The sequence below is a fragment of the Mytilus edulis genome, chromosome 2 (assembly GCF_963676685.1).
Source record: "Mytilus edulis chromosome 2, xbMytEdul2.2, whole genome shotgun sequence".
Classification (NCBI taxonomy): domain Eukaryota; kingdom Metazoa; phylum Mollusca; class Bivalvia; order Mytilida; family Mytilidae; genus Mytilus; species Mytilus edulis.
In genome coordinates this window covers 24,345,319-24,373,207 of record NC_092345.1, presented here as the reverse complement: position 1 = coordinate 24,373,207, position 27,889 = coordinate 24,345,319, and the positions used below count along the sequence as shown (strand labels likewise).

The window sequence follows — 27,889 nt, the reverse complement described above, 5'->3', positions numbered from 1 at the left end:
TTGTACCGTAAATGGTGTCATTTTAAATTGATAATTGATCCATTTAAAGAAATTGGAAGTCGAAACTGTCTGTTTATTTTACGTACAACTGTATTTGATATTTGTATACTTGGTAAAGCATATTCAGATATACTTAGAAATTCCATCTATAAAAAATAAACCTAAGAACATTCACTGTGATAAGCTATTATATGCTCTGGCACTGCATGAAAAAAGTTATCAATGAATTAAAATATTCTATAATGATATCATGAAAGTTGTGACAATAAACTTGGAACTTTTTATCTAAATATTTTTTCATTTGGATTTTTTTTTTAATTTACAAGTAAAAGTAATTAGATAGCACTGGAAAATATGTTACGTGTAGGTAATTTGAAATATAATGTATTTATTATAATACTTAGGCAATATATTAAAAAAGTTTAAAAAAAAAAGTGCCTTTGCTTAGTTCTTTGTTCAATTTTCAAAAATATCTGTCTCCTCCATTCGGAGGCTCCTTGTCGTCAGTATTGAAAAAGTACATGTATTTACAAATCTTTTAATATTGGACACTAAATTTTTAATAAATTTCTTATTTTCACCTGATTTTAAAGGATATCTCATCACATATATTTTACTTCTAGATTAAAAACTATTTCAATTTGAATCCATTCATATGCATTGATCAATACTTTTCGCTTATTTGCACAAAATGTGTCCTAAATATTAAGATTTCTTATGGAAATAAAAGTATTTGTCATGAAATCAATTATTTGTTCAGTTCTCATATTGTAGAATAAGAATATTTTTATGTGTATAGCAATATAACACATTCCTCGAGTCTGCATGTTTGAAAATAAGTATTATTAAAACTATTAGGTCCACAAATCGCATGTTAAAATGACTGACATATAATACTTAACTTCCATCTCATTCATACATCATATATGATACATAATGTATCGAATTGTATTCAACTAATACTATCCATAGTTAAATATATGGTAAATGGTTAAATTCAAGATTTATGGAGCTCTATAAAGAAATAATCCTGTTGGTCTGCCTCATACACCTCGCTCCTATCAGGCTGTAATGGTTTTAATGAAACTTTACTTATAGGTTAAACAATACTTGAGGATATCCATAAAGTGATTTTTTTGGCCCATGGTATCCTTACATGAGTTCATTCACAGTTCTAGAAACAACTAATTAGAATTTTGATGGTTTGATATATGTATTTTCCGAGCGAAAATGGTTTCATTACAAAAGCATGCCAATGCAGATATTTTTTCAGTAGCAAGTGTTGTGGCCATTTATACATTTTTCATTTGATCGAATTCTACATTAAATATTTTATTTTCAAACATATCTATAATTTAAATTTCCTAAGTTTTACTTCTGACACCTTGTTTTTACTTGTCATGAAAATTGACATTCTACTCAACAAATAATTATAAATGGATTTCATTGAAAGAAAGTGTTCTCTTTTATCTCGGATTCAAAACACACAGTTTGAAATATATCTGAAATGGCATTTATTCAAGCAAATAAATAATTCATTTATGTATGGATTTGTAAACATGCACACAAATCATTTAAATACCTTTTATTGCTGTTGATATAAAAGATGGATATCGCAGCTATTCATTACCTTTGAAAAAAGATTAATTGTTTAAAAAGAAAATTGAATGTTTAAATGTCCTAAGTTATGTATAGTATATGAGCAAGTGCTGAAGTGCATACCTTTATATTGTGTTATATATCTATGCTGTGATTTTGTTTACTTAAGCTCTTTATGTCATTCATGAATGAAGTATAATGGAAAATGAAAATAATCAACTATTTTTGGAACACTACTGATAGTTTTTCTGGAAATTGTTGCAAATATACTTTTAACTTATAAACAGTCATATAAATAATACACATATGAGAACTACAAAGGCATCCTTCAATACAAAGGAGAACCATCCACCCTTCCCCATTTACATGTTAAAGTATTACTGTTTTAATTTCCACATTTACATGTTAATATTTAAATAACATACTGGCGAGAAATATCTTTGAGTTTGAGGTTATTAGAAGTTTTTCTTACTCCATCCTTGGAGGAGGGAAATGACAAAATCAGCTGTTGATGACAACATGAGCTGAAGTGTATTTGCTATTTTAAGAAAATACCCCTAACCATATTAAACATTATGTATTAAAAAAGAATTCTCTGTAAGGAACAGAAATGTTGCATGCAAATATGAATAAAACTTAAAAGGAGAAATGAGTTGATTAGACCGTGGCACAAGGATGCAAAAAAAAAAATGGCATTCAACCAACAAAATTTACTCAGCATATTGGGTTGGTTTCAAAACTGAATGCAGATTTTGGGGTGATCAATTTGCTGAACTAATATACATTGTTGTTTTAGGATCCAGCTGAAGCCTATCTCAGAGTGCAGGATTTTTTTCATTGCATTGGAGAATCATTGGTGGCTTTAGGCTGTTTTCTGCTCTTTGGTCGGTTTATTGTCTTTTTAACTCATTACCATTTTCCATTCTCAATTCTATTTATTTTATTTTGTAGTACATAGAGAACCTGGATAAACTAAAGAGACTAACAGTGCTTAATCTCAGCTGCAATATGATTGAAAAAATAGAAAAGATGGATAAACTGTTTAAATTGAAAGAACTCAACTTGTCTTACAACAACCTTACAAAGATAGAAGGTTTAGAGAGTATGACATCTCTGCAGGTCCTTAATCTCACAGGGAACCAGATTCAACATATACCAATCTGGATGGGACGGAAGTTTAGAGCTCTCCGAACACTACATATAGGCAAAAATAACATGGAATCTGTAAGTCATAGAACAAACAAAAATGATCTTGAATCTGTGAGTTGAGTTAAGTCCCTGCAAAGAAATTAACATGATTAACAATATAGGCTAAAGAATGTAAATAGTATGTAAATCAGCATGAAAAAAAAATAGCATTTAAAGCCAGTATTGATTTTGATTTTCTAATAAATCAGTTTGGTAAATTATGTCACCATTCAGGAAATTGCTTCATGTAAATCTTCAGCCAAATTTTGGGTAAAACTCATATTAATTTGATAGATGCACTGTAAGGTGTAAATAAAAGTTTGTCCTCGAAAACACAAAATGGTAAGAGAATGAAATTTTGCAATTATTACTGACTGTTTGCCTATAATTTTAGCTGAGTGAGTTAGCCAAACTTAAACCAATACCTGATTTGACACAGTTGACAGTTGCAGAGAACCCACTCTCACAGCTTCCCCATAGTAGAATGTATATTATATTTCACATCAGATGTCTAGAGACCCTGGATAGTCAAAATGTCACTGAACAAGAGAGACAGTATGCTAAAGATAGGTTTGAACAAGGTATGTAACATTTATTGTATTCCCTTTGCTTACATGTATATCACCATGATCAGAAGCTCTCTAATTCTCTTATCATGGCTATGTGAGATGAACAAAAGTCGGAGGAGAAGTTATCAAGCTTTCTTTTGTCAAGCGTAAAACTGTCAAAGAAGGTGTGAAAAGGCCAGGCAGGATGATAAAACAGAGTTTCGAGTTATCTACCAATAAAAATGATAAAATAACAGTTGCTCGTCACAATGTGAACCTTTTTGCTCAGTTGATATTTCAAAATACCAATGTGTAGAAACCCAATAATATATAGCTATCATGATGAAGGATTTTTTTTATATTACTTTAAAAAATATATAGGGACTCCTATCTATATACCGGTAGTTATATAGCTGCAAAAAATATGAATGTGCAACTGTGCTGTTTCTTATGCCAAAAGCAACCAGAATAAAACTTTCTCAGATATCATGACTTCAAACTGTCTTTTTTTATAGATGAGGTAGAAAGACTTGAGAAGCAACTAGAACAAGAGGAAACTAAAATCAAAAAGCTGACAGCAGACAAAAATAAATCTGTTCAGGAATCATCTTTTCTCAAGGGAACTGAGGAGGAAATGAAGAAAAGAGAAAGAATGTATATGGAAAGAATGCAGGAAATGGAAAAAGAACTGGAGACAAAGAATGGCTTGGTTTGTGTTTATTTAAGAATTTAATTCTGTAAATTCAGAAATTATTGTGAGGTTTTTATTAGAATAATGCTACAGGGTTAGTCTTTGTAATGTTAAGATCTCTATTATCTGATACATATTCTGTTTACAGATTTTCCTGAAATCGCATAACTTATCTTGTAATTTTGTTCATTATTTAAAAATTAAATTAATAAATGCATGCAATTATTTCTGAATTCACAGTCATAAATAATTTATAATAAGAAGATTCTGAAAAATTACATTATTATATATTATAATGATGATTAGTTTCTAATCCTCACCATATTAAAATTTGGAAATAATTTTTCAATTTTTTTTTTAATATGAATGATAAAAAAGGGTAAAAAGAAATGGTACATGTATTAATTATATTAGAAAACAAAACTAAACTTATGGTAAGTAAGAAAATTTAAAGGATTACAAAGAAAGCAATATACCAAAAAGAAAGAAGTGAATGTTTATATAAAGATAAATGATGTTAAGTTATTTTAAATGATTTTCTGCTTATTACGCATGTCTTACCTGCATATAATGCATGTTTTTAATCCAAAGATTAAGTTATTAATCCAGATTAACCTTTAATTGTCTGAACTGTAAGGTAGAAAGTGATAAGCTACTAGAGCTAGGTGACATGTTTGTACAAGGTATTGTACATTGTGGAGCCAAAATTTATCTTGAAAACGTTGACTTGTAAATATTGTCGACTATGTAGATAAAAATGAATTGATATCAATAGGGTTCCTGATATACTGTACCATGGATATATTTCTGTGTATATATGTTGGATTAACAAATAGAAACAGGTTTGTTTTATTATTTTTAAAGTAGAAATACTTATGAGCTGTGACCTTATTAAATTGCACATATACATGTTCATGTGTAAATTATACTTTGATTGATTTTGGAACATTCATATATGACATTAAAGATGCATTTTGTGTTTGTTGTTCTGTGTTATAGGGTTCTTATAACAATTCAATTTTTGACAGTTTCAGACTTAGTGTAGAGATTTTTTCAACCAAAATAGGTGAACATATGAATCGATATTCATTTGCATTAGGTGGATCCAATGCAGCTCATATTTTGGCATCATTGTTTCTAATCTGAAGGTCTGACTCCTGTGTAACAGGTTATTCTATAGCTAGGCTTATGTTGAATTCTCTTTCCAGTGAAATAAGTTTGTAAATCAGATATTTAGCTCAGTTTAAAAGAAACATAAAGAAGAGATTTAAATCTTTTTGGATTTTATTAAAACTTTTTTGATATACATGTAGTGAAAATTTGATCTCAAGAACTCCAACATAAAATACAGTTGTAATCCTAAAGCAGGAGATATATTTCAGTATGTGCACTCCTGTTGTTGTTGGATTGCTGTTTCCTTATTATTTACCCTAAATCGTAGTTGGTTCATTTTTAATTTTAATATTTATTGTATTGAAAGATTAAGCAATTATTTATTACATAATCCTGTTTATAAATGCATTAGGATTATGTAATTTCTATCACCCATATAAAATCTATTAACTTCATTGAATAAAGAAATCAGTTGATTAAATACAATCCAGTTACTGATTATAATATATTCCATTTAAACATAATAATTTCTATCCAAGGAAAAAAGGCTTTTTTTAACTGAGCCACCAATAAAATTGATTAACCATTTTATTTAGACCTATGTTAAACAGGTGCATTTGGAAGGCACCTACGCAAAGAAATGAAATTTGTGTGCCTTCCTGGGGGAGTAATATCTTTAGATAAATAAGAGAAACTTTATTCTCTCATATATTTGAGGTTTGTTTCTTTATACAGTCTACTGTGTTTGGTAAAAAAAAACTATTTATGATGAAATCAAACTATTTTTTTCTGTATTGAAAAAGAAGTTTACATTTTGATATCATAATACATGTACATGAACATTAGAGCTCAAATTCTTTTCATTGAGATCTCAGTCTTACAGTCTGCTATTACTCAAATGGTCATGAAATCCAGTAGCTTAGGAATTGTAATCAATTCAGACTGGCAAGGAGGTACTTTAATTTCATTATTTCTAAATTTTTGCAATTGTTGTTGATTTTTCATTTACAATCAACAGTTGAATCCATTGCAAATTTTATTGATATACAAATGTTTTTTCAAATTACTTTGAAATGTAATTTGATAAACAGAGATTTGTGCAGTCGTGTAATTAACTCATATTTTCTGTATTTTGTAGCTTTCAAAGAAGACAAAAGAGTTAAACAAAGCTTGTGAGAAGCATTATCAGCTGGAACAAGAACTAGCCTTCCATAAGATTGATTCTAAGTTTGATAGTCTTGGGAAGAGTCCTCAAAGATATCATGATGTAAGTACTCTTCTGTGGAAATATTTCCGAACAAAATATAGAAATATCCAAATATAAATTGTCAACATACACTGGGTTTTAAATTTTAATTACCGTACTAAAAATTTTGAAAATGTTCGAAAAACAAGAAACTTTATATATTATAAACAGTAGATATTTATCATATGTAAATTTGTGTCTCACTGTTGACAATTTAATTTTAATATTAACTTTTTTTAAATTAAGTGTTTTAAGGTTTCAATTTAGAATCTTGAATTTACAATTTCTTCTTATGATACCTCTCCCAATGTTTACCTCAGCAAAAGATGACATTTGCCACATCTATTCTTTCATTCAATCTAATAAACAGGTGCCCCTTTATTATAGGATGACGACAGTGGACAGCTGGATGAGAGTCCATATTTAGGACGAGCTAGATTTAAAGCTAATCAGTTTTCTAGGGACGGAAGTATTGGTGGATCACCGGGACAGAAAGTCACTGTACATAGTTTCGGAGAATCTGCTTCACCGCAGAGAGCTCAAGTCATAGAACAAATGGCTACTCATTTAGACCAAGAACTGTCTGAAAAACAGGATAGAGTTAGCAAAAGTAGGTATTAGGGTCTCTCACAACTTCTTATATGAACACTTACCTGTTATAAGCATTTCTGAATTTCCAGACAGCAAAATATTGTTACGTCATTTTGAGAAATTTATCTTGTGTCTAATGTTTACTATTTCAAGGAAGAAAATTTACTAGATGTGAACATTTTTGCTGTTCATTTTAGTGTACTGTACAAGGCAATGAAATTAGAATATTGAAAAAACTCATTACAAAATATGAATCGAAATAACTTGATAACTATACACATCGTCAACAAAGGTAAAAAGTATGGCTTAAAATTTATGATGTAACATTTTTAATTGGGATGTGTCTATTTTGTTGTTGTTTTGAAGTCAGGATGTGAAGGTTTATTTTGTTTGTTTGTCATTATATGTTATAATAATTAATAAGCTGTTGTTAAACTGTCAAAAAAGTATACTTTATCATGTTTCATTGTTTTATGTCATCAACAGCAGAACTTCAGTTTCATTTATATATGTTGTTTGTACAGAATACTATGTCAATATTTCCTTTCTCATCTGTTACAAATTGTTGTACATGTATAGTCATAACTTAAAAAGTCTTCAGATATTGTGCTTTAGGGACCTGCCATTTGATTTTTAGGGGGGCTAGGATGAAATTTGAAGGAAACAAGAATGTGTCCCCAGTACACGAATGCCCCACTCGCACTATCATTTTCCATGTTCAGTGGACCGTGACATTGGGGTAAACACTCTAATTTGGCATTAAAATTAGAAAGATCATATCGTAGGGAACATGTGTACCAAGTTTGAAGTCTATTGGACTTCAACTTCATTAAAAACTACCTTGACCAAAAACTTTAACCTGAAGCAGGACAGACGGACGGACGAACGAACAGACGAACGGACGCACAGACCAGAATACATAATGCCCCCCTACTACCGTAGGTGGGGCATAAAAAAAGGCAAGACAGGAGTCAGGATGAGACTCTGCCAAAAAAGACAGGATGACAATTTATGTTAGAAAAAAGGCAGGATAAACTTTAAAAAAATAGATTGAAAATAAATTGCAGAACAGAGGTAACAACTAAAATAAATGCAGGACATAGTTAAAAATTATAAAAGTGCAGGACAAACTTTTCATTCCAGCACCCCATAAAAATTAAGTGGTAGCTAGGGCTCTCTTATCTGAAATAGTGATCAAAAACAATGAATTTCCATGCACTAGTTGACATGCTTTCAATTAGGACTTCTGCTTCAATGGTGAAGGATTATCTATACTTTATTTCCAAAGAATTTACTGCATGATTAGATTTTTTTCTTGAAATTTAAAGTATTATGCACAGCAAAACCTTTTTAAAAATGAATTTAAAGAATTAAAGAAACTATTTTGATGGAAAATGCTTTTAATTAATCATGAAGAAACAAATATAGTATGTATTATATTATTTTAACTTTTAATAGTTGTCACTGGCTCAGACGTACTTAGAGATATAATTATATATATATAAATTTGTACTAGTGGAATTGTTTTGGTCAGCAAAATATTTCCAACAATCTCTAATTTGAGAATTGATAAATGCTAATTTTCTTTATGCTTCTACAATGTTTTAAAATATTTTTACCATCATGTTTTAGGATAAGTCATGCTTGATTTAAATTTATTGAGATGTCTAATTGATTCATTTTCAGACCCAACTGTTGCAGCCAGTAGGTTCATTCTCTCAGATCTTTCTTTCTCATTTGCATACAAAGGGAAATAATAACTTTAATAAATTCAAATCAACCAATCAGAAAATGCAAATTGTTTTGAAAATTAGATTTGACAGTTGCCAACCAAATTCTATTTTGTAATCTTTAAAATTTTGAGATCTTTGAATATTATATATTTTTTTTAGATTATTTTCCTTTGTATGTTGCATTTTAATATGTTGAAATAGAAGTAAAGACTTATCATTTCAGTTGAGCACAAACTTTTCATCACATTTTTTTTTATATGTTATTGCAATAACAGAACCCTCTGTGTTATATTAATTTACTATTCTGATATTTTTCAGAAGAACACTAAAACATTTCTCAAAAATAAAATTTTCTTTATATTTTATCTTAAAGCTTAGTTATTTAGTTATAGATCAGTTTGTGCCTGACAAGCTCGAGCTCGTACAATATTCATCTAGGATAACGATAAATGAAAGCTTGGTTGGAAAAAAACTACTTTGGTCCCTTGGTCGGGTTCACAATTTCCATTCTCAAATTTATTTTATTGTATTATCTACTTTTTACATTATCAATGTCAGAGAAAAAAAGATCCATCAAACTGAATTAAGGTTTGAATGAGATTATCATGTTAAATTATAAAACAAGTCATAAATTTGAACTATATCTATTACATATTCTTTTCATCTATTCAGGAAAAAATATATTTCTTTTCATTTGGGAAAATGATATATACATTTTTTCTCCTAAGAAAATTTCCTTGCTAAAAATCCTATGCATTAAACATATAGCAAACCCATTTATTAACAGTTGATATTAGCGTAGAAAAAAATGCTCTACTCTAGAACTAATTTGTTGCTCTTTGTTTGTAGAATTTTATTGTATTGCAGTTGCCAAAAAATTGAAGTATTTGCTTTTTTATTTTGTTTGTATCACTCTAGGCATTAGATAGTGAATTTGAATACACATTAATTTAATGAGAACTGAAATTGCTAATTTTTAGCAATATTAAGGTTTCAACTAGTGACCAGTATAAATTATATTTCCTTCTTTAACCTTTTTTTTACAACCAACCTCAACTGATTTATATTGATGAACTAAACATAATTTCATTTACCATTTAATGAAGTAGGAAGATATGTTTTACCTCATAAATTCATTGAAAATCATTGTTTTAACTCCTTAAACCCTTCCACTATTTTATACAGTAACCATCATCACCTTGGTAAAATATGTGATTGCATGCAATTTTGCATAGTTCATATCTTTACATAATAAAAAAAAGAGTGGTTAACATCAAGTTTAATATCATGGAAATCATGTTAAATAATCCCAACATTTTCTGTATTAACTAAACCGTGCTGTTAAATTTGTAGCTGAGGAGAGACTTAAACGCTTACAAGATGACATGCAGAAAACAGAGACAAAGCTTCTTCAAGCTACCAAGGATCTCAAACGCATGGGTGACATTGGTGACAAGGATGATGTCAAAGTTCAAGTCAGACAGAGGCTTGCTAAAAAAATGCAGTTGGTAAGTAGTATTTATTTCTGAGTATGGCAATAACTGTGATTCATTTATTTTTTTTGGGTATCAATTTTTCAAGGATTGCTGAAAACTTGCATTGTCGTTAATGTTTAATTTATGTGATTTTGCCAATCTCTGTATATACAAAGCCTATTTAAAATATGTTATTCATTGAACACTTAAATTTGTGGTTCTCTTTACCCATGAAACCCATGACTATTGGTATCCAAAGAATAATTATGAAACCACAGTATACAAGATATAACTTCAAATATTCTAACTACGACAAATGTATTGAAAATTGACACTTACACTCAACAAACAAATCATTATTTTTGTAAAAATATTTTCTTGCAGGATTTATGAATTTTAATTTGAATTTCATAGACAATATAACCAGCCGTCTTTTTATGCCCCACATAGGGGCATTATGTTTTCTGGTCTGTGCGTCCGTTCGTCCGTTCGTTCGTCCGTTCGTTCGTCCGTTCGTTCGTCCGTCTGTCCCGCTTCAGGTTAAAGTTTTTGGTCGAGGTAGTTTTTGATGAAGTTGAAGTCCAATCGACTTCAAACTTGGTACACATGTTCCCTATGATATGATCTTTCTAATTTTAAAGCCAAATTAAACTTTTGACCCCAATTTCACGGTCCACTGAACATAGAAAATGAAAGTGCATGTTTCAGGTTAAAGTTTTTGGTCAAGGTAGTTTTTGATGAAGTTGAAGTCCAATCAACTTGAAACTTAGTACACATGTTCCTTATGATATGATCTTTCTAATTTTAAAGCCAAATTAAACTTTTGACCCCAATTTCACGGTCCACTGAACATAGAAAATGAAAGTGCATGTTTCAGGTTAAAGTTTTTGGTCAAGGTAGTTTTTGATGAAGTTGAAGTCCAATCAACTTGAAACTTAGTACACATGTTCCTTATGATATGATCTTTCTAATTTTAAAGCCAAATTAAACTTTTGACCCCAATTTCACGGTCCACTGAACATAGAAAATGAAAGTGCATGTTTCAGGTTAAAGTTTTTGGTCAAGGTAGTTTTTGATGAAGTTGAAGTCCAATCAACTTGAAACTTAGTACACATGTTCCCTATGATATTATCTTTCTAATTTTAATGCCTAATTATATTTTTTATCCAATTTCATGCTCCATTGAACATGGAAAATGATAGTGTGAGTGGGGCATCCGTGTACTTTGGACACATTCTTGTTTAGGTATTATTTAATTGATTATGACAATGTACTTTAACCAAACAACAATCAATCAATGAATCAGTTTAATCAGTTGTTTTTGTTGTCTGATTTAAGATCTTTAAAATTTTCAGGTAAATGAATTGAAAGATAGTGCTACTCAAATAGAAGATGAGATACAAAAAACGCAAAATACCGTGCATAAAAATAAAGTAGATGTTGCAAGATTGAAAGGACAGCTAGAAGCTCTTGATACTAAAGATCCTAAATATGTAAGTAAAATGATCTAGAATGGTAATATCAGATTGGCAAGGCTAGTTGTCTACTATGGTGAAAGGATCAAATCAATTTTCTCTAATCTTAGCTTTATACCTCTTCTTCCTTTGCCACCAACAATTCTGAAAAAATGATATGGCTACAATTCTGGAATAGATTTATGCCTCAGTGTAAAAAATGCATCTCTTACCCCTTTTCAAGTCTGATTACTGTAAATTTAGAACTTATTGCGAGGTTTTTATTAATGGGAATAATGCAACTAGGTAATACCATATCATTTCGATATCTGATACATATATGGCTGTAGATAGATTTTCCTAAAATCGCAGTAATTAATCTCGAATTTTTGTCGCAATTATAATTACAATTAATAAATTAATTTCTAAATGTACAGTTTTCTTTTTACAGAAAGGTGCCCCATACATTTTTCAGTAACGTGTTGCATTTCTAGCAGAATTGTTTTTTAAAGATTTAAACTCTCTGTTGTGGTGTATCACTGTCAATTTTACAGCAATCCACATCTTCTATTAAATCAATTGTCACAAATCAACACATTATTTGCCCAACCACACAGGAAATGACACTGTGCATCTAAAATAGATTTTTTATCATGTTGATAACTGGCATTTTCAATTCACTGTTTCAGAATGATCCAATTTGGATAATATTTTCAAATGTGTTCACTACACCAAAACATTGTGATTGGCTAACAATTTCTAAAACAGTTGAAATTCAGCCAATTACATGTCATTATTTTTATGTTTAAAGTACAAACAGTTTTCATTTTTTACAATATTTTGTAAATTGTTTGAAATAAACTTTGAGATTTCAACCAAAAAAAGAAAAAATACTGTTCTTTTCTTCATATAAAATAAAAGACTAATTTTACAACATTGTTTTCCAGCGTAAAATGTATGCAGAAATGGTTGACAAGGAACAGCAGATCAGTGAGAGTAATCAAATGTATGGCCAGCTACAAACTCAGCTAGAGGTTATGTTAGATACCATCGCCAAAGAAACAGATGATATCAAAAAGCTGGAGACACAGTTAAATGATGGTCAGTTGTCATAGCAACAAATTGTTATTTCACATGCCATATGCCCTTAAACGAGAATTCCTGTATTAGACAATTGAAATTTTTGTTTGATTCTATTAAAAATAAATTTTTCATGTTTGAAATTCAGAAGTAATTGCATGAATTTTATGCAATTGTAGAACAATAGGGAAATATATGAGATTATTGCACTGCTTCATGTAAAGAGATGAAATCATTATTAAATATATAAGCTATATTATACTAGCCTGTTTATATTTTATTCATTCATAAACATGATAAAAACAGAACTGAACTTATTACATTATCTTGTACTCTTTAAGTGGGTTGCAATTTTTGAATTTCAGGATGTCGGGATTTAAATTTATTTAAATTCATGACCTCAGGCTTTTCTATTTTTAAGCCTGGGTTTTCTGGGACCCCTCCTACCCCCTCAGAAAATAAGTACCCAATGATTAAAAAAAACTCCATGTTATAATAATCACTTACTATAATATTACAAATTAAGAAATAAAATGCTATGTAGAAATCCACATTTTTCTAAGGAAAATTCTGATTTGAAAATGCAGGAAATGATAATAAGTTTGTCATTTTTGAAATTTTATAGATCGAATTGATGCCAATGACAACCTAAGACAAGAATTAGATGAAATAGTCGGTGGATTACAGGGTTATCTGGCCAATGTGAAAAATCAGGGAATGAAACGACAAAGAGACTATGAATCGGTGTTAGGTGAAAAAGCTGTCCTACAACAGAAAGTAGGAAAACTAGAACAAGAGTTGGCAATACTGGACACTGAAGCCAAACGGTTCAAAGAAATGGAAAAGGTGGGAATGGTTTTGTAGTTTTTAGATTTTTCATTTGAATTCAACAATAGGTTTGGATTTTATATGAAGAAGTCTTAAATATTTTTTACGAAATTTAAATATTATAATAATCTTCCCTTTTTAAAAGAGGGAGTCTACTTAGACCCTTCCTACACATAATCATGAGGATATGGAATTTATATTCAGGTTATCTCTGATTGTTCAATGAGGAAAATTGGAATCAACCATATTTGGACTGGTATTTGAAAATAATATATTAACACTTACTAAAAATTTTAAACAAAGTACACATATTTTAAAAACTAAACATGTTGTAAAAATGATTCTCTTAGAATTAAAACCCTGAAACCCAAATTTCAGAGCTGATATTGTAAGGATAGGGATATTCTACATGAAAATTGTCAGAATTTTAGAATATGTTAAATGTTATGAAGTAGTGAAAAAATAATGTTTTATAATGTTTTAGCGATTGGGAGAAATGGAATTAACACTTCAGAATCAAGAAGATATGAATCGATCATTAGAAGACCAGTTACACAAAACACGACATTTAGACGCTGAACATCAAGACAGGATGGAAAATACACATAAGGAGTTAAGCGATCTGAAACGACAATTGAAAGAATCGGAAAAACGTGCTCAGGTTTGTATGTCAAAGTATTTAGGTATAATTCACTAGATATGTAATTGTAAACAGCTAGATGTGTTCTTGTATTTAGTTTGCTGTGATGGGTTTTGTATCTTTTCTTTTAAGTAAAAAAAAGGTGTTCTATGTCTTGATGATTTTCAAGTTACCATTAAACTTGAACAGGTTTTATCTGTTTATGTTAGACAGAAATGATATATATTCATGTTATATCATATGAATTACAAAACTAATACAGGATCCAACCTAAGGACAAACGCTTGCATATTTACCATTGAGATATACAGTCATATGTCTTATTTTGCCAACCAAAGATGCAGGATAGTAGAAATGGATTTTAATTTATAAAGATACTCATCAATACTGTAGATTCATTATTATTCGTTGGATACCAGTTTTCGTTGCATTCGTGGGTACAGGTGAAATTAAATGTTCAACGAATAACAAATTTCATATAGGCTTATATGCAGACTTCGGCAAAACCACGAAATTAAATATTCAAGAACATGCAAGTTTTTTTGTAATCCATGAAAATTGGTACCTACGAACATAAATGAATCCACAGTACATCTGTTTAAGGGATCATAGATTAATTCTTACGAGGTTGCTTCACAGGTGTGAATTGAGCTTCTTCTATAATGGCTTTATTATTAATGCTTTACTTTCCTTGTTATAGATTTGTTTGACATCTTAATATGGATCATGATAATTATTGTCACTTTAATTGCTGAGAAGAACCTTCTCGAAAAGCTCTGAACATGCTTGGAGCATCCTCAAGAATAAATTGATGCTGCCTTAAATTTATGTATTGATGAATATTAATACAAATTGATGTTGTATTAGAATCTTGTTTTGTAGTTCTTTCACTTCTTTGACTTCAATTGTATTAAAAACAAAAAATCAGGAGGAATCTGTCATATAGAAAATTTGAATTATAGTTTATAGTGACAAGTAGATTTATTGCCTTATTTTTATTTAGCCTGGAGAAGTGGCAAGTATCAAGACACTATATATCATAATCTTACAGGAATCTTTGTAGAATCAGAAATATTTACAGTAGATAGTATACCCTCATTGCTTTTATTTCATCAATTTTTTCTCAAGGAATCTTAAACTTACTCCCATTAGCAACCCTTCTTTTAACTGTATTCTCATGAACTATTTACTATTCAGGGCTCACGCTACCAGGCGACTTGGGCGAAGAAGTCGCCTTCCCGACCGTCACTTCGCTTTCCCCGACCCCCAAAAGCGAAAACAAGTCGCCCTGTTCTTGACGATAGTCGCTTTCAGTCGCTTCCGTCATTGGACATTTTAAAATTTTTACCAAGTTGATGAAACATCAATTTTTTACTGATAATTAAAGAAATTCAGACATAAATGATTCATTATCTTTAGAAAAGAGGTCGAAACATTGTCTTCGCAGTGTGTAGCAGGTTATTTGATAAAAATACACACTTCGTGCATTTCCGCAAGTACCGGTGCTTGTTACTCGAAAACGTACATCAACCTAAATTTCGGCAGCAAAATAAGTTTGTTACTTCATTTAAACGTGATAAAAGTTGCCTCCAGTAAATGTTTAATCCATTTATTGCATTAAAACCGTCATGTTCCTTTCCAAATAACGTGTCAAACATCGTTTATTTTTGTAAATTTTCTTGCATTCGTCCGCCATTGACAGATTTCTAAACTACGGATCTGAACCGGACCAGCCATGACCGAAATCCGTACTTTTACAATAATTACTACGGACACACGGATGGAACAGCTGACAGAAGAATATTGATCCCAAAGGGAAAAGTTACGCATTCGACACGCATTAAGAGACTTTTGGTTACATCTAATTGATTGGTGTATATAATTCCCTATATCTTTTATGGATTGTTTCAAACTATTGATTAAAGTTGCTTAACTCTGAGACTATTATACTAATATCAATATATTATGGCCCAGCTTAATTACTTTTATATTTTTTATGAGAAACACTGAATGTCATACACAAGATAATTTTTAATTAAATTGTAATTGATATTTTATAATTTCTTTACATTTTTTTAAATAAATTTTTTTTTTTTAGTGCTAGATATTTATTTGGTAGTTTCTCACAAGAACCTTAGTAAAACTTAAACAACTTTTAATTTCAAATGTTACTTTAATTGTAATTTTTTACTCATATGAATTGAACAATATAAAAAGAACATTATTTACATATGGCCCTTTATACTATTGTAAAATCCGAACAATGTAGCGCACCGCGCGAATGAGCACTTCTTTTTCAAATCTCACCACTTCTCCCTATCGTTTCAAAAAGAGAAGTCACTTCTCCCTATAATTCTGAAGTAGTGTGAGCCCTGCTATTGTAATCATGTGTAACTAAACTTGAAAAAAAACTCTATTGAGTAAATATTATCTACATATTGGACTTTTTCATCAAATGATAACTTTCATCTACATATTGGACCAATTCATTTTAAATAGTAACTATTTTTCTACATATAATAATTATTATCTACATATTGAGGCATTTCACTTAATGATATTACAGTAAAATTGAGAATGTGTCAAAGAGATAACAACCTGACAATAGAGCAGTCAACAGCCAAAGGCCACCAATGGGTCTGCAGTATCTACATATTTATGATATTTTCATTAAAGGGTAAAGCTGTTGGACTTACAACATTTTTCCAAACTTGTATAACCCTTTTCCCATTGGAATAGCCTTTCAGATGGTTTAAACATCCATTAGAAAATTTAGAGAATTCTTATTTTGTCCTTTCAGCAGCATGCTAATGTTATATATGTCATTTTTTTTTCTTATTATTCTCAGCATTAAGACTTTGTTATCTTTGATCAATGAAAACTATTTATTACCTTTTAAGCATGTTAAAATATCCTTGCTCAGCAGTATTGCTTTTCAGGAATGCCTTATATATTACTGCATGCATATCCAATTATGGATTACTTGTTAATTATTTTCACTTTTTTCTTAAAGAAAAAACCTAAATGATTCCAATTTACACAGAATACCAGTATCAAAACAAATGAAATTCATCATAAATACAGAAGTATAACTGAAAGAAATGTTTCCTTGTCTGCATCAATACACATAATTTTCTTATCTCACAGCTTTCCACTTGAAAAATGAAAGTTACAGACTGGCTTTATCTCTTTTATTTCGAAAAAATCTTTGTAGGAAAGAAGCATGCTAAGTACAAATTATTCTGTTTTAGTCAAATTTAATATTATCATAAGTAAGTTGAATTATAGAAATAGACAGGTGTGCTTCCAGGACTTGGGGTTAGATTGGGCATAACCTTTACAATACTGTGGAGAGAAGTAAGGCAAAAAATCTGTTTTATGTTTTTTTTTTTTTTTTTTTTTAATTGATATTTTATCATATGCACTTTGATTGTTTCCCCTATTTTATCTGTTCTTTAAAAAACAGGATGTTATTTGTGAACGTCCAATATGCAAGTTTATACTTATGGTATATGAGTTATTTATTTTTTTAGAATGAGAGAATGGTGATGGAATCCCAGATGGTAGCAGAGAAAGCCAAGACTCAGGAAACCTCTAGACAGACACATACATTGCAGGCCAGAGAAGAAGAAAATAGAAGACTTGCACAGCAGCTGGAACAAGCCAAAGTAAGTCAGCAGACACCAAATTTGTGACACACATAAGAAGCAGATACCAAGGAGATAGGGCAAAATATGTTTTTTGGTAGTCTGTGCGTCCAATATTAGGTTCAAGTTTTGGTTAAGCTAGTAAACTGTGAATTTAGTCACATCAACTGTAAGCTTAGTACAAATATTCTTAAGATGTATTCTCTATAAAATACTGTAGCTTTATTTATTTTCATGGGTAACAATTTTTCTTGGATTACTGAAAACTTACCTTTTCTTGGATATGTGATTTTGACAAAGTCTGCATACAACTGGATAAAAAAAGTTATTTGGTGGACATTTGAATTTGTGGTTCACCTGTACCCACGAAATCCACAAAAATTGGTATTCAACGAATAATAATGAATTCATGATAGTCCGTCGGAAGGGGACGATAAATGGCTGACCCGTGTTAAGAGAGAGCCATATGTCTTGCACGTTAAAGACACCATTGTAGATTTCGAAAAAGAGCAGGCTAATGCCGCTACAAAGCAGCACTCGCACCCCCAAAGTGGAAATGGATTAATATAAGTTGCAAAAACTGTTTCCCAATCCACTATAAATAAATATGTTTAAACTAATAATGAATTCACAGTATTCCAAACTTAGGGTTTTGACCTTGATTTCACAGTTAACTGAGCATAAAATAAAATAGTACCACCATGTTTTATGAACAGACATTCGTGTTGAAACTTAAGTTATATGATAAATGAATGAAAGTTTTCTTTTACAAAGAAAAGTTAATTTCAAGAACTATTTCATGTATTCAAATCAAGTTACTTCTGTTCTGCATAGTTTGATAATTTTATTTAGTCCCTCTCTTAAAAAGGCCAGATAATGCCACTAAAAAGATGACTTTATGACAGAAAAGAAATGATAAATAGGGTACTATTTAGTTAAAAAGCATGAGGAGAATTATTGACCTTATTAACTCAAACATGATGTACCAAGTGGAATTATGCACAATTCCATATTTTAATCATTATTTATATATGAATGTATATCTGTTTTAGTCTACAAATGCTGCACTGAAAGATCAGCTGTCTGAGGAAAGACATAAACAGAATGATAGTGTTCCCCTTGGACATTTACGTAAGAGGTTAAAGGATTTATCACAGACAGTCAAATCAGGAAAAGTAAGTCATACAACATAGCCTACGGTAAAGTAAGCCGAATAACATAGACTAGATTTCTTTTTTGTATTCTCTATTTTGGCATGAACATTCTGTTCGATCTAACTTATGATGCCTTAAGTTTGTTTCATGTTTTAATAAATCAATTATATACTGTAAATTCAAAAATTATTGCAATGTTTTCATTATTGCTAAAATTATGAGACATGGGTTATAATCGCAATAATTTAAAAAGAATGCACTCAATGATTTCTGAATTTACAATTTTAAAATACACTGAAATTTTGTTTTGGAAATGTACTTATCAACCTGATATGTCTATGGTATATATTTGTGTTGATGGGTTGCTTTCTCTTTGAATTACCCCTGCATATTCTATTAATCATCTCTAAAGCAAAGAACTTAAGTCAATTTTTAATTTGTTTTTAAAGGTATTAAAACAGTATTATAACATTATTTATACATTGCATTTTTTGAATTGATGGATTAAGTTGTATTTTTCAACATTAAACAATCTTCCATAGCGGGATATATTTGGCTCATTAAATAAAACCAAGGGGGGAGTAGGAATTAGTTTACTTTTTGTTTAGAAGTAAATGAGCAAACAGACATCAGTCCTAGTGTAGGGGGGGGTCCACATTTCTGATTTGTATTCATTTGTTCTCTGTAAAAGAATGTGGGGTATATAATAAATGTCTTTTAAAACCCTACAGGTAATTATGCCCTCCATAGGTTTCAGATTAAATCTGCATTGGTATTACATGTAGTAGTAAATCTTATATGTACTAACTTTATTTGTGAATTTTTAATCTAATTTCAATTAATCAAAAGGTTTTTTTTTTATATTGTTACATCAACATTTAAATTTGAGGGTACCAGTACACTAAACAACATTTTAATGATGAAATATTGAAATGACATGCCTTTATTTGGTGTATAATTTTAGATCCCATATATACAACAGAAATTACAAGGCAAAATTAAATTGACTTTTTGAAAAATAATTGTTTAAGTTATGAAGGGTTTATTCTGTAATTTGGCAATGTATTTTCAACAGAGTCCCATATCTCCGCTTGATGACCGGGATGTACTAGGAAAGACCTTTAAAGATTTACAACTACATCTGCAAGATAAATTAAACAGGAGCTTCAGGGATAATGAGGACAAGAGAAGAAATGCTGAAAAGGTAAATACATCTTAAACTAATATTGGAAATATTTTCAGAAATAAAGAAAAAAAAAAGGTGAAGATTAAAAGGGGTTCTATGAGACATGTCAATGGGAAAGTTTTTATTTTAGAATAGTGACAATAGTTCAACTGTTTTTTATTTTACTATAAATTAATGAAAACTGTTCTTGATTTCTTCTGGTATACATTAACATTGCTATACATTGTATTTAACTTTTTGTACCAATATTCTTTTCTGAATTGTAGACTGAACTTGAGATTCAAGCTCTAAAAGATAACTTGAAGAAAGCTGAAAATAAGCTAGCCAGGAAGAATGAAAAGGACAAGGATAAAGAATCTAAGGTAAAATATGTGTACATTGATGGAGGACTCAATTATATTTCTTCAATTTTATTAAAAATATATCAGTTGAAACTGATGGTTTGTAGTATCAGATGTTTTTTTTATTGATCATTAGAGCCTTGCTATTTAAACTATGATATATTCAACTTTTTATACAACCACCTACGTTAGTAAAGGGGCATTATGTTTTCTGGTCTGTGCATCCGTTCGTCCGTCCTTCTGTCCCGCTTCAGGTTAGTTAGAGTTTTTGGTCAAGGTAGTTTTTGATGAAGTTAAAGTCCAATCAACTTGAAACTTAGTACACATGTTGCCTGTGATATGATCTTTCTAATTTTAATGCCAAATAAGGGTTTTTATCCCAATTTCACAGTCCACTAAACATAGTAAATTATAGTGCGAGTGGGGCATCCTTGTACTATGGACACATTCTGGTTTTTTATCATTTGATTCCTGCTATTTAAACTGTGATATATACAATTTTTTCATTTTATTTTAGTTGCAAAATAATGCAGAAGAAGTTAAAAGGCTGACAGGGGAACTAAATAAACTAAAGGCAAAATTAAAAGATACACAGGAAAGAGCATTACAGGTAAATACAAATTGTAGTTTTCACCGTGTTGTTTTGACCTAATGAAACTAAAAAATAGTACACTATTTTAACTTGTGTTGAGGTCTTAAGTTTTGAAAAGTATTTGAAATACTTTTTGTTAAACTGTAGTTGCATAAACAACATTTATTCAACAATGTTAAATTTATATTAAAAATTATTAAATTATATTAAAGGAAAAAGCATTACAGGTAAATATTTTTTTTGTAGTTTTCAGTGTTATTTTGACCTAATGAAACTAAAAAATGAGTAGAGTATTTTGATTTGTATTTAACTCTTATCTTTTATAAAAGTATTTGAAATAATTTTTGTTGAGCTGTAGTTACATAAACAACATTTATTCAACATTGTTAAGTTTATATTTTACTTACAGGTACAGGTCCCTTTTAAAATATTCAAATACCTTTTTGATTTCTTTACACTTTTTTTAAAATTGGTGTTTTTGTATTTTTTCATAGAAACTTTCTTTAGGTGTAGATATTGGTTTTTATTTACTTTCTGGTGAGTTATTTCCCTTGAAAATACAAATTGTCCCATAACATGTAAAAATTTATATTTAGAATATAAAATTTAAAATGTTGTGAAAAATTTAGGGAAAACCAGTTACACGTGTTGTGTATCGACCTGAATCAGAAGATGATAGAAGTTCACTAAACTCTGAAGAGAAACATTTGTATGATGAACTGCAGAGAGAACTAATGGACTTAAGAAGGGGCATGAGGACTAAGGAAAAAGAAAATACTAAAAGGGTACAGTAATGTTACAATATTTTTCATTTATTCATGTATCCTCAGTCTCACGGTCTCCTTGAATATTATAGGAATTGCACTTCATGACTTGGATAAAGCTTGGATTTTGAATGTTTGGATTCTAGTATTGTATGTACACATGTGTGTCTAATGTTTAATATTTGCACTTTTAATTAGTCAAATGTACTTTTAAGAAACAATCTATATACACTAATTTTATCTGAATTGTAAGTATTTTTTTCATCAAATTTTCATGATGAAAAAAGAGATCTTTAATTATATTAGTTATAAAAATTTGAAAAGTTACCAACATTGTTAAGGTTTGCATAAAGGATGTGAAGATTTTTAGTTTACTCTATGAAATTAATGGTAACAATTTTTAAAAATAAAAAAAATATCAATAACATTTTTATAATGCTAGAAGTTTGAAACAAAAAAAAAATGTTTATTTTTTTAGCTAACATCGGCAGAAAATGAAGTTGCTGAATTAAACAAAGCTTTAGAAGATCAGGAACAACAATTTGAAGATGAATTATCCAGGGTGAAGGAGGAAGCAGAATTACAAAGGGTAAGAGGGGTCTTAAGGGAGGATTAATAATTATTTTTCCACTTATTCCCTACTCATATCTGCATTCTCTAAATGTTTAGATTACTCTTTTCAGTAGTGTAATTTTGCAAACATTGTTCTTCTGTGCTCATAATTTTTAGTTATTATTTTCAGTTGTGTAATTAAATCCTCATTTGAAAAAATTGCCCTCAATCATAGATACCAAGCAGAAGATTATGTGCACAAGATGCAAGCTTCATCTACTACTCATCAGTGATGCTGGAATAAAAAAGTTAGTAAAGGGGCAAATATAGTACATCTTATTAGTGCAGCATCTTTTTTCTGCGCTGTTGGAAATTATAAGCTTTTAAAAAAATATTATGAAGCTTCTTTTTGTATCCTTGAATTTGAAATCATGAAGTTTATCATGATTTCAGGGGTCAAATAATGACTTATAATATTTTCTCATTTACTTAAGTAACTTTAATATTTTGCCAGGAGGCAGCTGAAGCCAGACTTCATGTGATTGCACAAGATTTAGACCAGGCTCAGAATACTGCTGATCATTTAGGACAAATTTTAGACGACAGAGACCAACATCTACAGCATGAGTTGAAAAATTCTGATATGAACAACCAGATGATAAGTAAGTTATCTCCCTTGTAAGGATTAGTTATCTCCCTTGTATGGAGTTATTTTAATTCTTATTTTGGTCAGAATATTACTCTAGTCAAAATTGTTGTATTTCAGAAATTTCAATCTGAAAGTTTTAGGGTTGTTCTACATTTAAAAGCATGGGAGGCACTTATTTCTTTACGCTAACCACCCATTATGTATTTTTTTTGTTTTACTTGTAATTTTGTACAAAATTTATTGAAAATACAACCACTCACACTTAGTTTAGTTTTTATTTGGACCACTTACATGATCAATTTTGGAACACCCCTTTTATAGAATAGGCTTTTGTATTTATGTAGGAAATTTATTGTAGATAATAAAAACGATATTAATCAGTATAAAAAATGTGAATGATATCAATTATATTTACAAATTACAAATAACTGAATAATATTTATAGATTATTGCTATTTTACCCAAGGCGACGTTGTAAATTTCATTGACAACCCTGCATTCTCCCTTAGTTTCTATCGATCATTTTTCATATCTCTACTAGGAAAATTTCATAAAATAGCGATAAAAAAGTTTATATATTGGAATGTAGTATTGTAACAATATATTGATTATGAAATTTCAAACTTCTTAGGAGGTTATGCTGAAAAGGATGGTAAGTCATTTGGATCGTTCAAGATAAGTCTCAGTTCTATACAGTATCTAAATGATAATAAATTTACTGAGATATGTATAAACTGGAACAATTTTTGTAATTTTCACCTTTTTTTGTTGTTTATCCTAGACCCATAACAAATTTTAACTGGACAAAATTTAATTCTGCAACACACCATAATGTAATAAGTTTGCGTATGACAATTTAAAAGACTGCCTTATAAGAAACTTAAATGTGAGCATAAAAAGGCAAATGTAAATAAATGAGAATAAAAAAAAAACTCATTATAATAACTATCACAAGTCCTGTATGCCATGCATCAAGATGTTATTTAAATGCTGAAAGTTTCTTATATATTTTTAGCTCACCTGGCCTAAAAGGCCATGTGAGCTTTTCTCATCACTTGGCGTCCGTCGTCGTCGTCTGTCGTCGTTAACAATTTTTCAAACATCTTCTCCTCTGAAACTACTGAATGGATTTGAATGAAACTTAGCATGATTGTTCCTTAGATTATCCTGCACAAAGTGTGTGCTTCGATTTTTGATCCGTCAAAAAACATGGCAGCCGTTACTTAAAATAGAACATAGGGGTCAAATGCAGTTTTTGGCTTATATCTCAAAAACGAAAGCATTTAGAGCAAATCTTACATGGGGTAAAAATGTTCATTAGGTCAAGATCTATCAGCCCTGAAATTTTCAGATGAATCAAACAAACCATTGTTGGGTTGCTGCCACTTAATTGGTAATTTTAAGGAAATTTTGCAGTTTTTGGTCATTATCTTGAATATTATTATACAGTGGTCTCGCTAGCCCAAAATAGAAGGGCGCCGCGCCCTGGGTGCCCTCAGCTGCGCCCTGTGTGCCCTCAGCTGCGCCCTGGGTGCCTTCATCCGCGCCCTTCTGCCCTGACGTCTTTTTCCAAAATTATCTTGTGCCGTTTTGGTAAAATTTTGTTTCATCGATTTCTGATCTCTAAGTTAATTACATATATGACACCTGTGTGATTGCCCCCAGGTTAATCATGTCATTACAATCAATTACAATGATAATGACTTCAAAGGTGTTAATAACTAGGTAATTTAATTAGGACAATGTATCTTTTTGTCATACTTTTGATGAATGTGCCAGCGAGTGTGTTTAGCTTGGGTCGGCATTTTCGATCTCCAAGTCGCAATGGAAGAGCGTATATAAATGAAGACTTTCATGACTTTAGAATTGAATTTAAGTCATCAAAATAAAACTATGCCTTTACAGAAATGCCTTCCATCTCAACTTGTTAGCGACAAGCACAGTTTTTAATTAACCCAAACGTGGTGGAAATTGATTTTGGAGTTACTTCCCCTGTTTTAGCTTATTACAAATTTGTGCTCTAAAAATATTATCTAGTATCAAAAAAAGGAATAAATTACCAATTGAATATATAATAACATAATAATGTTACCTTGAAGATATTAACTGTCTTTGAACATATTAAAAAATATATATTGCAATTTCTACTTGATAATTATACTTTTAGCAATCCATGTTCTAAACATTGTTAAATTAGTAATGCTCTCAATTTCTGATTTTAAGATGTATTAAAAGCTATAATTCCTATATAGCTAAAAAACCACATATTGATAATGGGTAGAGTGAAGTTAAACTGTATAAACATAACATGTTGATGAAGATGTACTATATCATTCATAACTACACAAACAATGAAATAAAGACTATAGTTGAAAAGCATCTTTATTTAAAAAAAAACAACATATACAGTAAAAAAAAAAAAGAGAGATTCGTTAACTCGTGATACCCACAGAGCGTAGACAAAAAAATGAGCAGTGCCTTTTCTTATCATAAAAAGTGCCCTGCCCTCCACTGGCACCCTGCCCCTTTTGATTTCTAACTAGAGCACTGTTATAGATAAAGATAAACTGTAAACAGCAAAAATGATCAGCAAAGTAAGATCTACAAATAAGTTAATATGACCAAAATTGTCAATTGACCCCTCAAGGGGTTATTGTCCTTTAATGACAATTTTTCACAATTTGTTCATCATATTTGCTAACTTTAAAAAAATCTTCTCCTCTAAAACTACTAAACCAAATTCAACCAAACTTCAACTGAATGATCAGTAGGGTGTATAAAATAAAGTTTGTGCTTTATTTTTTATTTCGTCAAAAAACATGGCCGTCATGGCTAAAAATAGAACACAGGGTAAAATGCAGTTTTTGGCTTATATCTCAAAAACTCCAGCATTTAGAGCAAATAAGACAAGAATTTAAAGTATTTATTAGGTCAAGGTCTACCTGTCCTGAAATTTTCAGCCGAATTGGGTAACTGGTTTTTCAGGTATAATGCCCCAGAATTGATGATTTTAAAGAAATTTTGCAGTTTTTGGTTATTATCTTGAATATTATTATAGATACAGATAAACTGTTAATAGCAAAAATGTTAAGCAAAGTAAGATCTACAAATAAGTCAATTTGACCAAAATTGTCAATTGACCCCTTAAGGAGTTATTGCCCTTTAAAGACTTTTTTCACAATTTGTTCATCATGTTGACTTACTTTAAAAAATCTTCTCCTTTGAAACTGCTGTATCAATTTCAGCCAAACTTAGGCTAAATGAGTTTCAGAGTATCTAGTATAAATTTTATATTTCATTTCCTTGTATGTCAGAAACATAGCTCCTATGGCTAAAATAGAACATAGGAGAAAATGATTTTTTTTTTGCTTTTGAAGAAAATAGGACGATTCAAAGAACATTTAAATAAATTGAAAAGCCAAAATAATCATTGATGAGAGATTTAACCAAAAAAATTAATGTGAGCGATTCAGGCTCTTGAGAGCCTCTTGTTTATAACTCTTGGCACTCCAGTTTTTTCCACCAACAAACTAACCAACCATAATTCAAGATAAAAATTACATACATATTGAAATAATCATTAAACAAATTCGAAAACTAACCATTGGTCAGTAAAAGATTGATATGAAAACTACTATAGACTATATATGATATATTTATTGGTATTTGGGTTTATCTTATTACTAGAGGTACATGTACATAGATTCTTCAGAATATGGTACTACTTTACCATCAAGAATTTTATTGGCTGATTAGCAGGCTTGACACGATTGTGTTTTGATTTCTTAAATTTTAATTCTTTTGATATTTTACCGGTAATTGTTTTATTAATGCAAACTATCAAAAATGAAATTCCAGCCTAGGTTTGAAAAATTGAGAAAAACAAGACTGTTGTTTGATGTGTATATATGAAATGGAAGTAATCAGGTATTTTCCCTTAAGGCTAAGGTTATGTTGTATAATATGTTTCCAAGTTACATGTAGTTTATTTGATTACAAAGGTCCTGGGAGAACTTCTTTTTTGTGTAAGTTAAGAGAATGGTAAATGGTGGTTTGGGGCTACACATGGGGTATTTTATATATTCAGTGGCACATTTCTCATAAATCTTACAAAATATTGGTTGTATGTCATGAACTTTTAAGTTCTCGAAAAGTGATGGCCTGAAGGTTTTGACCACCATGATTTGCTAAGGAACAGAACAGCACGTTTATGGTATTTTGCAATAGAAATAATAGTGAGGACCAGTAGATTGTCACACAACCAACACTTGGAAACATTTTTGTGACCTTTGCACTTTGCAAAATATGGCTTATTGATCATTACTGATTGCACATCTTTGATAATGATTGATCACATCATAGATTAATCAGGGTTACAAACCAAACACACCATATTAAAAAATTATCAGTTGGTTGTTTACATTGTATGATGAACCAAATTCACATCATACTATCTACACCATTTTACTATTAGTATCATGTACCAATCCCTCTTTTTGCACAAGATATTTTGATTTGAGGTACATTAGCTTTCTTTTTTAAACAGTAATGAGTCAAAACCTACAAGACCCTTTTTTAACAATTTAAAAATAGAATAAAAACATAGATTTATCAAAACTTATGAAATTGAATTTTTTAAACAGTATTATCATTCATATAAAGTTGTGAAACTAATTTATTATGATTATAATTTTCAGTGGCACAAGAAATGGAGTTATCAAAGTTGTATGAGATTTTAGAAGCTCAACGAGATGAAATAGAACATCTCAACAGTTTATTGGATCAGCTTTCTATGCAAAACAATGGACAAGGTGAGTT

At 30.1% G+C, this 27,889-nt stretch overlaps 1 protein-coding gene across 24 annotated transcripts in view; it reads left to right on the top strand.

The window, feature by feature from the left end:
- LOC139511792 (centriolin-like) overlaps positions 1 to 27,889 on the top strand; it is an 89,098-nt gene that overhangs the window by 16,014 nt on the left and 45,195 nt on the right. For 13 of the 24 annotated variants that reach the window (XM_071298871.1, XM_071298879.1, XM_071298878.1 and 10 more), the window contains exons 4-25: positions 2,551 to 2,823; positions 3,182 to 3,368; positions 3,851 to 4,044; positions 6,278 to 6,406; positions 6,773 to 6,995; positions 8,663 to 8,680; positions 10,063 to 10,217; positions 11,540 to 11,677; positions 12,586 to 12,739; positions 13,344 to 13,564; positions 14,031 to 14,207; positions 15,190 to 15,201; positions 17,720 to 17,854; positions 18,886 to 19,008; positions 20,063 to 20,191; positions 20,440 to 20,535; positions 21,032 to 21,124; positions 21,736 to 21,891; positions 22,349 to 22,459; positions 22,937 to 23,084; positions 23,703 to 23,723; positions 27,769 to 27,882. In XM_071298871.1, the coding sequence (XP_071154972.1) occupies positions 2,551 to 2,823; positions 3,182 to 3,368; positions 3,851 to 4,044; positions 6,278 to 6,406; positions 6,773 to 6,995; positions 8,663 to 8,680; positions 10,063 to 10,217; positions 11,540 to 11,677; positions 12,586 to 12,739; positions 13,344 to 13,564; positions 14,031 to 14,207; positions 15,190 to 15,201; positions 17,720 to 17,854; positions 18,886 to 19,008; positions 20,063 to 20,191; positions 20,440 to 20,535; positions 21,032 to 21,124; positions 21,736 to 21,891; positions 22,349 to 22,459; positions 22,937 to 23,084; positions 23,703 to 23,723; positions 27,769 to 27,882 (3,007 nt within the window). The remainder of the gene's footprint in view (positions 1 to 2,550; positions 2,824 to 3,181; positions 3,369 to 3,850; positions 4,045 to 6,277; positions 6,407 to 6,772; positions 6,996 to 8,662; positions 8,681 to 10,062; positions 10,218 to 11,539; positions 11,678 to 12,585; positions 12,740 to 13,343; positions 13,565 to 14,030; positions 14,208 to 15,189; positions 15,202 to 17,719; positions 17,855 to 18,885; positions 19,009 to 20,062; positions 20,192 to 20,439; positions 20,536 to 21,031; positions 21,125 to 21,735; positions 21,892 to 22,348; positions 22,460 to 22,936; positions 23,085 to 23,702; positions 23,724 to 27,768; positions 27,883 to 27,889) is intronic. The other 11 variants (XM_071298859.1, XM_071298860.1, XM_071298880.1 and 8 more) reach the window with 6 other exon arrangements.